Here is a 10,395-nt window from a genome sequence, read left to right on the forward strand (position 1 = left end):
CAAAGCCTTTTGCTTCTGTATAAAGCAGCCTCCGTGGCAGTTTTAGTTATTATTGCCACCCAGTTCCATTTCTTGTCAGAAAGCCCACTGAGTTTCTCTAAATGAGTTTCTTCTTATTTGCTGTAGGCAAACCAGAGCCACTGGTGTTCCACATTCCTCAGTCCTTTTTCGATGCCCTGCAACAAAGAATATCTATAGGAAGTGCAAAGAAACGGCTTCCCAACTCCACAACAGGTATGGGATTTTTTTCCTCGGGAATAGCAGTAGATGTCTTGACCTTAAAGAATTATGTTTAGAAAAACCATGTGGAATTTTCAGGATTAGGACTTTGAGTCACATGCTCAGAGCATGAAGCCTTAGCCAGTCAGCTCTTGGAATAATGATCACCCTCCTCAAAGGCCCCATACTTATTCCAGTAAGAGGTAATGGAAAGATTCAGAAAGCACAAACCTGGTAAAAGAACAATGAAGTGCAATAAGGGTGCCCACCAAGAAGTTTGATAATTTTTTTAAATTTATTTTATTTTTTAAAAAAGATTTTATTGATTTATTTGAGAGAGACAGAGCATGAGCATGATATTGAGCTGGGAGGAGGGGCAGAGGGGGAGGGAGAAGCAGGTTCTCCGCAGAGCAGGGAGCCCAACTTGGGGCTTGATCCCAGGACCCTGTGATCATGACCTGAGCCAAAGACAGATGCTTAACTGACTGAGCCACCCAGGCATCCTGAAGTTTGATATTTTTAGATATGAACCCATTTCAACAAAAGCATTGCAGGCTCTAATCATTATTTGGGCTGGCTTCTTGTGGTGCCTAGGTGGCTCAGTCGTTAGGCATCTGCCTTCGGCTCGGGTCATGGTCCCAGGGTCGTGGGATGGAGCCCTGTATCGAGCTCCCTGCTCCGTGGGAAGCCTGCTTCTCCCTCTCCCACTCCCCCTGCTTGTGTTCCCTCTTTCGCTGTGTATCTGTCAAATAAATAAATAAAATCTTAAAAAAAAAACCAAAAACACTTGTTGGGGTGTCTGGGTGGCTCAGTCGGTTAAGCGTCTGCCTTCGCTCAGGTCATGATCCCAGGGTCCTGGGATCAATCCCCACATCAGGCTCCCTGCTCAGCAGGGAGCTTGCTTCTCCCTCTACTTCTGCCTGCTGCTCTGCCTACTTGTGATCCCTCTCTCTGTCAAATAAATAAATAAAATCTTTAAAAAAAAACAAACAAACTTGTTTTTCACAACTCCCAATTTTTGATGAAGGAAAATTTTATTTTTAGAGTAATTCTTAGGCTTGGAACTCTTATATTTGCTTTATTGTGGTGCATATTTCTTGGTTTTCCATTACATTTTCTACTAGAAATGTCAAGGTACTTATTAGGTAGTGTAAGGAAATAAGAGGGAGAAAAGGAGGAAGAAAGGATGGCTCAGTGGCAAATAGCCCAAGAGTAACTACAGCTGGAAATCAATGCTATTTCTTTAGTTAGTAGTTATTTGATGATATGATAGGGACTGTTTGAGGTTTAATTCTATCTTTGAATAGTCCAAGCTGTGAATCACTGTTTAGGGCCATAAAAATTTTGTCTTCGGGGCGCCTGGGTGGCTCAGTCGTTAAGCATCTGCCTTCGGCTCAGGTCATGATCCCAGGGTCCTGGGATCGAGCCCCGCATCGGGCTCCCTGCTCCGCGGGAAGCCTGCTTCTCCCTCTGTCCCTGCTTGTGCTCTCCCTCTCTCGCTGTATCTATCTCTGTCAAATAAATAAATAAAACCTTTAAAAAAAATTTTTTTTTTGTCTTCACAGCTTATCTATCTGAGGCAGCATTGATTCTTTCTTTCACGTTAAACTTTAGGCCTCCTAATACATTAATTTTAACCCATCCCTTCGCTATTTTTTCAGGCCCTTTGGTGAAACCCTTTATAACCCTGCAGGCAAGGCAATAGATTGGCAACCACGTTAACTGGCTTAAACTCCATATAATCCTTTTAAGAACTGTAATTTGACCTCTGATACATCTAAAGTTGTAAGAGATTGTAAGAGGCTCTTATAATGGAGCCCAGTGTGTGCAGCTGTGTCAAAGAAATAAGTTTCTTTCGTTTGTTTGTTTAAGAAATAAGTTTCTAGGGCGCCTGGGTGGCTCAGTTGGTTAAGCGACTGCCTTCGGCTCAGGTCATGATCCTGGAGTCCCGGGATCGAGTCCTGCATCGGGCTCCCTGCTCGGCAGGGAGTCTGCTTCTCCCTCTGACCCTCCTCCCTCTCATGCTCTCTGTCTCTCATTCTCTCGGTCTCAAATAAATAAATAAAATCTTTAAAAAAAAAAAAAATAAGTTTCTAAGGTAGCAAAAATAAATAGTATCTCAAAGAAGCATCAGAGACTTTATTTGGCAGAAATCCATATCATTTATCACATTTTGCCAAAGCCATTATAGATTTGCCTCTAGAATTTCTTTTTCAAAGTGCTGAGATTCTATAAGAGGATAGTACTGCCCTGAACTTTCTAGAAACTGGATAACATATACAATGAAAGAGAATGTTATTTTTTGGTAGTCTAATCATGTTCCCTTTTTACATTGAAGCTTTTGTTCGGAAAGATGCCTTGCCACTGGGAACCTTTTCCAAGTATACCTGGCATATCACTAATATCCTGCAAGTTAAACAAATCTTAGATACCCCAGAGGTAAGAGGGTATTTCTACAATAGTAGGAGGGCAAAGAGGGGAAGAGAGAGAAACAAGTGCAAGAAGTATGTTTGCACCAGTTCTTTGAGTTACAGACACCAAAGAGAATTGCTTTTTCTCATACTAAGAGATTATTCAGAAATATTCATAGCTGTCTGGTGCTATGACTTTAATGGTTATTTCTTATGGCTTGAAAAAGTATCTTAAGTTAGAGTATTCCTTTTCTCTGCCTTTGGGATCAGAAAACAGAGATCATTTTTCTTGTAAATTAAATCACGAACCCCTACTAGCTATGGTGAGCCCTAGATTAACTGGCAGGGAGCTAGAAAGTATATAAATAATTTGAGATGATACACTATTTGTAAAGTCAGTGAAGCCAGCACAATTGAATGCTTCTCCGCAAACTGCAATTTAGTCCTCATTAGAGAAATGACCCTTAATTAGTTTGCATTCTTTTTGCAAGGGAAATATTAGACATTTTTAAACATTTTCTTTTTCAAGCAAATCCTGAAAATTTGAGGGTTAATGTAGAAAATTCAGCATAGTATGATTGGATACATTAAGATTAGCTTAATTGCAAAGTGTTGTTACATTCAGAAAAAAAAATAAGTTGTTGGGAAGCTATAGAACTTAATTGTGAGCCCTAGAAAAGGCCTGTGTTAGCACTAAAGACATTTGAGAAACTCTTTAAATGCTGGTGTCACAGAGACAGTTTCTGGCCCAGAGCAGGGGTTCAGGGAGGCACCGTGAGGCGAGGGAAGAGAGCTAAGAATCATGGCGTGTCGGTCTGCTGGCCATTACTTACCTGCATCACCTCATTCAGACTCACAGCCATGCTTTGGTATTAACTGTATTTTGCAGATGAGAAACAGGCCATGAGAAGCTCACCGTGCTGTTTAGTGGCAATGACCAGTTCAAGTTCTGTCTGGCTCAGTCCCAAGGATGGTGTGAAGCATGCAAGGTGTGAGGTCCCCTACAGGCAGTATCAGTGGGGCTTCCAGGAGGAGAATGATGCTGGCAGAGCGGCAGGGGGAGGAATAAAACGGACTGGAGAGCAAGTCCATGCCAGTGGCCGTTGAATAGCTGTGAAGATGTTAGGGGTTCTGTTCATATATACTTTGGCTGGGGTTCAACTTAAAGTTACAGAAGAAAAAGGAAAGCCGTGAATGATGTAAAGGAGAAAAGGCAGATCAGTTGACAGTGTTTACTTGAAAATACAAGAGGAAGTTTTAATTAATTGGAGTGTACTTAACAAAAAAGAATAAGTAAAAGATCTGTCATCATCCAAATGTTTGTCTACTTTGAGTTTTTCCTTTCTTACCTTTTCTTGGTATTGTCTCTGTGTCCAGATGCCCTTGGAAATCACTCGGAGTTTTATCCAGAACCGGGATGGGACTTATGAGCTGTTTAAATGCCCTAAAGTGGAAGTAGAGAGCATAGCAGAAACCTATGGTCGTATAGAAAAGCAACCTGTGTTGCGACCCTTGGAACTAAAAACCTTTCTCAAAGTTGGTAAGTGAAATTGTGTTTTCAATAGCGCAGCTTCCTTAGAGGGTCAGCTGTGTGCATTGCACTGTCCTAGACTTTGAATCTTGACCTTAAACAAATATTCATTCATCTTGTAAAGGCCATCGTGGAAAAAAGTGTTTTGTGTCTTTTGAAACAATGTTTGTTTTTTTTTTAAAGATTTTATTTACTTATTTGACAGATAGAGACACAGCGAGAGAGGGAACACAAGCAGGGGGAGTGGGAGAGGGAGAAGCAGGTTTCCCGCCGAGCAGGGAGCCCGATGCGGGGCTTGATCCCAGGTCTCTGGGATCACGACCTGAGCCGAAGGCAGACGCCCAACGACTGAGCCACCCAGGTGCCCCTGAAACAATGCTTTTAAAATAAAATTACAGGGGCGCCTGGGTGACTCAGTCAGTTAAGCGTCTGACTCTTGATTTCAGCTCAGGTCATGATCTCAGGGTCATGAGATGAAGCCCGGCGTCAAGCTCTGGCTAGGTGTGGAACCTGCTTGGGGTTCTCTTTCTCTCTCTCCCTCTGCCCCTCCTCAACCCCTGCTTATGCACAGGCTCACTCTCTCTTTCTTTTTCTCCAAAAAGTAATTAATTTAACTGATATAAATGACAGGGGTATCTAGCTGGTTCAGTCGGTGGAGCACATGACTTGATCTTGGAGTTGTAAGTTCAAGTCCCATGTGGGTGTAGAGATTATGTAAAAATAAAGTCTTTAAAAATAAATAGAATAGAATAGAATAAAAGTGGGATGCTTGGGTGGCTCAGTCATTAAGCGTCTGCCTTCGGCTCAGGTCATGATCCCAGGATCCTGGGATCGAGCCCCGCGTCGGGCTCCCTGCTCCGCGGGAAGCCTGCTTCTCCCTCTCCCACTCCCCCTGCTTGTGCTCTCTCTCTCTCTGACAAATAAACAAAACCTTAAAAAAAAAAAAGAATAGAATAAAAGTAACACATGTTCATTACAGAGAAGTCATAGATTTCATTATAAAGCATCAAAGAGAAAAATAAACCACCTATAATCCCATGCATCATGGAAGACATCACCATTAGATTTTGGTATCTATCCTTTCAGACTCTCTTCTGTGCATGAAAAGAATTTATAAAGCATGGGATCATACCCCAGCTGCTTTTTTTTTTTTTTCCCAGCTGCTTTTTTAACATAAAAATACATCATGAACTGCTTTCCATGTCTACTTTCAACATTATTTTTTAACTTTTTTGGTTATAAAACATACATAATATAAATTTTTTTAAGTGTATGTATGGTTCTTAGGCATTAAGTACATTTATATTGTGCAACCAGCACCATCATCCATCTCCAGAACTTTGTCTTCCTCCACTGAAACTGTAGCCATTAAAGAGTAACTCCCCACTCTCACCTCTCCCCTGGTCCCTCCATTCTACTTTGTGTTTATTAATTTGACTACTTTAGGTACCTCATCTAAATAGAATCATACAGTATTTGTCTTTTCTCTGACTGGCTTTTTTCACTCAGCATAATGTCCTTAAGGTTCATCCATGTTGGAACATGTGTCAAAATTTCTTTCCTTTTTTTTTTTTTTAAAGTGAGCCCTGTGCCCAACATGGGGCTTGAACTCACGACCCCAAGATCAAGATTTGCACACTGCTGACAGAGCAGCCAGATGCCTAAACTGTATTTGAAAGCCATACTGTATTATTTTTAATTCTGCTAGTGTTTTATATTTTTTCAAAAGCATTTTTTAACCAGAGTTTTCCTTTTTTTCTTTTTTAAAGATTTTATTTATGTATTTATTTATTCATTTATTTATTTGAGAGAGAGAGAGCAGAAAAGTAGGCAGAGGGAGAAGCAGACTCCCCACTGAGCAGAGAGCTCAACATGGGTTCGATCCCAGGACCCTGGGATCATGACCTGAGCCGAAGGCAGACACTTAACTGACTGAGCCACCCAGGCACCCTGCCTGAAATTTTCTTTTAGATAGGTATACCAGTAATCACTTTTCCTTTCCCTTGATTCTTCTTGTTTTTCTCCTTGTTCTTCTCTTAGTTTGTTGTGGTGGTTTTTTTTTTCATTTTTTTTCTTCTTTTTTATTCCTGAACAGAGTAACATCTGTCCATCCTCAAATTTTGGAATGGTACTAATCAGTATTTTTTTCCTTCCTTCCTTCCTTCCTTCCTCCCTCCCTCCCCTCTCCTCCCCTCCCCCTGCTTGCTTGCTTTCCCTTTCTTCCTTCCCTTCCTCCCTCCCTCCCTCCCTCCCTCCCTTCCTCTATCTCTCTCTTTCTTTCATTTCTTTCTTTGTCTTCAGGCAACACTTCCCCAGATCAAAAGGAGCCAACACCTTTCATCATTGAGTGGATCCCAGATATCCTTCCCCAATCCAAGATTGGCGAGCTGCGGATCAAGTTTGAGTATGGTCACCACCGAAATGGGCATGTTGCAGAGTACCAAGACCAGCGGCCGCCACTGGACCAGCCCTTGGAACTGGCCCCTCTGACCACCATCACTTTCCCTTGAGGCAAAATGAAACCGTCTTTTGCTGCTAAATTTGCACATCCCCACCCCTTGACAATTTTAAATACCTAGTTAGGCATTTAGATGGCCCTGTTCCTTAGTGAACTGCTCTTAGTTAAGATACAAGTTCTCGGCACATTCGAGTGGATTCTTTTGAAGAAAAACTCTTCTTGTAAATGGCCTTTTTGGTGCTGCTGTGTATAGTCTTCATTATAAATTAGGTGATATTTCTAGCTAGAATTTTTAAAGAACAAAAAGGAAACCAGCTCACTTTCCTTCTTCAAGGACTCCCATTTAGAGTTTGTTTCAACCTTTTTCTAATGCTCTAAGAAGTAAGCAGCACTCCGCCTTACACCAACACTGTTGGAAAGTTACTAATACCCTGGTTAGGGCAGAATGTTAAGGACCATCCTGAGAGAGTTCCAGTCATGCCCTTTTATCCTGTTCTCAAATAAAGCACAGTGTCACTAGTTTTTCCAAAGTGTATATCATATTGGCCTGATGATAAAATTATAAACCTTTGGGGAGATTTAAGTAATAGTGAAATAAGAAAATGTCAAGGGAATATTGACATTTCAAACTAATGCTTCGAGTTGCTTATTTCATTGATACTTATTTCCTTCTCTAGTCTCAAAAAAGTTTAACAGTAAGATTCAATTCCTATTGCTGAGTTCATTGATCACAGAATGGAGATATTGAAAGAGAACTGGAAGCCTGTGTTCAGGGAGAAAAGAAGGGAATGACCATATCCTATATGCCTTACTATGTCCCAGGCACTCTCATATACGTTCCCAATCATTTGTCTCATTTAGTCCTCATTATTCTTTGAATTTAGGCATTACCCCTTCTTTTAAGTTAAAGAGACAGCCTCTCTGAGGTTAGCTTGCTGGAAACAGCATTAAAAATAATGTTTCATTTTACTGCAAAGGACATGTTCTTTCTACTTTATCATGTTGCTTTGATATAAATTCCTTGTAATTCATTATCCTTGGGAACACAAGAAAAATCCATATAAAGGAGGCTCTTGGTTTTCTTTTGACGGCAAGTAACAAAACCCCAACTCTAACCAGCTCAGGCAAAAATGGGAATGAATGACTGGTTCATGGACTCTAAAATAGGGCTGGACAGCTGTCGTGTGGTGGCACTGGGATGTGACTAGGCCTCAGGAACCCTGGAGCCCTTGCCCATGTGACCCATCACTGTCTCTCCTGGGGTTTCACTCACTCTCAGCACCGAGCAGCTCCCTCTGGCCAGAATTCTGACTCCTCTGAGGTGCCTGAAAGTGTGACTTCTCCTTCCACACTAGAGCAGGACTGACTGCTCTGCTCTGTCTCTCATCCAAAGGGCAAAGACCCAGAGGAAAGACTCTAATAGGCATTTTTGCTAAAACGGGGAGCTGGGCCCCTAAGGTGGGGGGGGTAGGCAAATTAAGTGTCTATCCTGTGTGATTGAGGGGCTAGTGTGTGTGGAGCACTCACAATGCTTTAGGCAGTGGTGGAATTCCTTGAAGAGACTCCAGAGAGGTCCACAGAGAACTTAGAACTTGCACTGGGCTTTAAAGGAGAAAGGGTTTGCATAGATAGAAAGAGGAGAAATTAAAATTAGGTGAAACAGAGCCTGCCTGAAAAGGAAGAACACCTAAGGAAACATAGTGGTTGGCCCATTCAAGAAACCCTTCAACCTGAGTGCTTTGAGGACGATAGTCACAGCTTTTGGACCAAGACAGATCGGTGAGTGACAAGCAATGCCTGGGTCTAGCAGTACTTGACTACAGCCACAAGGACGAGAAGCACAATCAAGGCCATAAAACACATGGCTGGGACAAATGATCCACCCAAAGAGGTGCACACTCAAGTGCTAAGGTCTTCACCCAGGACCACCCCAGCCCACCATCACAGCCCATCAAAATCTGGAATAGGGTTCAGAGTTACGGTGACTCTGTTTTATAACTTGACATCCTCTCTAACAGGTCAAGCATGGGCCTAGGAGTACCAACCAATGGGACTGCTGCACCCACTCTCAACATCCAGACACCTCTGGGACACCACCAGTATTGACCTCATTTCAGACTTACCCCACACTACCACTACGGAGTGATCCTAGATACTTCCACCAGGAAAGGGCTCTTCAAACCCCGCACCCACCTGCCTCCCTACCCATCCACACTTGCACCTGCTATCCATTGTACACCTCCATTAGTCATAGGAATCTCCCATCCCTGGGAGATGGCTGTTCAGCTGCTGCCTTTCAACATTGCAGCCACCATTTGTATTCTGGAATGAACAGCTCAAAATCCTCCATGTTCGCATAGCCACCTGTTTACTGCACAGACTGATCATCCTTAGACTGAGTAAATTAAAAGGTCTAAGAGGGATGCTGCCTTAACTTCCCCAGACAACGTGGCTGCACCCCTAATGTGGGCACCATGAAAACAACTTGCTACTCATCCGCCTGGAACACTTTGGTTCTAACCTGTCTTGTCCCTGCTTCTACTAGAACTGCTGTCATCTTAGCAGCTTGCTAGCTTAGAGGAGTAGTAATAGGCCACTCAGAGACCTGAAAATCTGACTCCAAGAACCACCCACCTGAGCGAAAGTCTGTAGGCCTGCCACCTGGCTCTCTCAAGGTACCAGATGTCATCAGCCCTGTGGCCTTCTCGGCCCAGCAATTTCCAGTCACAGAAGTCCATCCTGTCTTTCACGGATTCCTGTTATGTCCGGTCTGCCAATAACCTGTGCTTCCCTCCAGCCCACATGTGCACACACATGCACACACACCACACACACTCCAGCCCCCTGCATGAGTAGGTGGCCCCTAGCTCTGGCCACTTACAGAATGCAACCTCTGTATGTCAAATAAGAGGCACTGTTCTGTCAGCGTCTGGTTCCCCCCTGTCAGGGCCCAGAACTTGCCCTCTGCTAGAATAACCCAAGGAAATCCCACTGTATCTGCTGAAGGTGAGAGAATGGGCAGGGATTGCTCTCCTCCAGCACTTTGAATGACCTGGACCCTCTCAAGTATGTGTCACATATAACACAGAAAAGCCAACCACAGAGAAAAACCTTACCCATTAACCTATTTCTCTTTTTTTATCTCCCAGATTCTGATTTCCTAGTTTTCTTCCTTTGCATTTTGTGATATTTTCTGATACTCCTTATTGGATGCTTTTTTTTTTAAGTTTTTTTTTTTTTTTAAGATTTTATTTATTTATCTGAGACAGAGAGAGCATGAGAGGGGGGAGAGTCCGAGGGAGAAGCAGACTCCCCTTTGAGCGGGGAGCCCAATGTGGGACTCCATCCAAGGACTCCAGAATCACGACCTGAGCCGAAGGCAGTTGCTTAACCCAGGCACCCAAGGTTTTATTTTATTTTTTTTAAGTAATCTCTACACTCCACTTGGGGCTCCAACTTACAACCCCAAGATCAAGAGTTGCATGCTCTACCAGCTGAGCCAACCAGGCACCCCTTGGATGCTTTTTTTTAACCCTTCTTCCAGACCTTCTTCCTCCCTGTCTGCCTGCCCTCCCACCATCCAGCTCTGCAAGTTCACTTCTTTCTACCATCCCACCTGCCTCACCAAGGGAGCAGGATGCCTTGTTCGACAATAGTGCTTTAACATGCATAGGCATCACCCAGGGATCTAGTTAGAATACGTATTCCCATTCAGAAGTTCTAGGGTGGGGTCCAAGATTCTGCATTTGTGTCACCAAGCTGGATGCAGAAAGTAC

The 10,395-nt window shown here is 43.0% G+C and overlaps 1 protein-coding gene across 6 annotated transcripts in view; it reads left to right on the forward strand.

The window, feature by feature from the left end:
* CUNH2orf42 (chromosome unknown C2orf42 homolog) overlaps positions 1-9,805 on the forward strand; it is a 30,148-nt gene extending 20,343 nt beyond the window's left edge. For 5 of the 6 annotated variants that reach the window (XM_064572365.1, XM_064572363.1, XM_064572366.1 and 2 more), the window contains 4 exons: positions 127-234; positions 2,558-2,658; positions 4,008-4,170; positions 6,463-9,803. In XM_064572365.1, coding sequence (XP_064428435.1) covers positions 127-234; positions 2,558-2,658; positions 4,008-4,170; positions 6,463-6,671 — 581 coding nt within the window. In that variant the 3' untranslated portion in view covers positions 6,672-9,803. Of the gene's footprint in view, positions 1-126; positions 235-2,557; positions 2,659-4,007; positions 4,171-6,462 lie in introns of all 6 variants that reach the window. The other variant, XM_064572367.1, reaches the window with a different exon arrangement.
* The last annotated feature ends 590 nt before the right edge of the window (positions 9,806-10,395 follow it).

This window comes from Mirounga angustirostris, unplaced genomic scaffold (genome assembly GCF_029215605.1).
Source record: "Mirounga angustirostris isolate CCGP_5_RB_7025 unplaced genomic scaffold, mMirAng1.0.hap1 SCAF_10, whole genome shotgun sequence".
Taxonomy (NCBI): Eukaryota; Metazoa; Chordata; class Mammalia; order Carnivora; family Phocidae; genus Mirounga; species Mirounga angustirostris.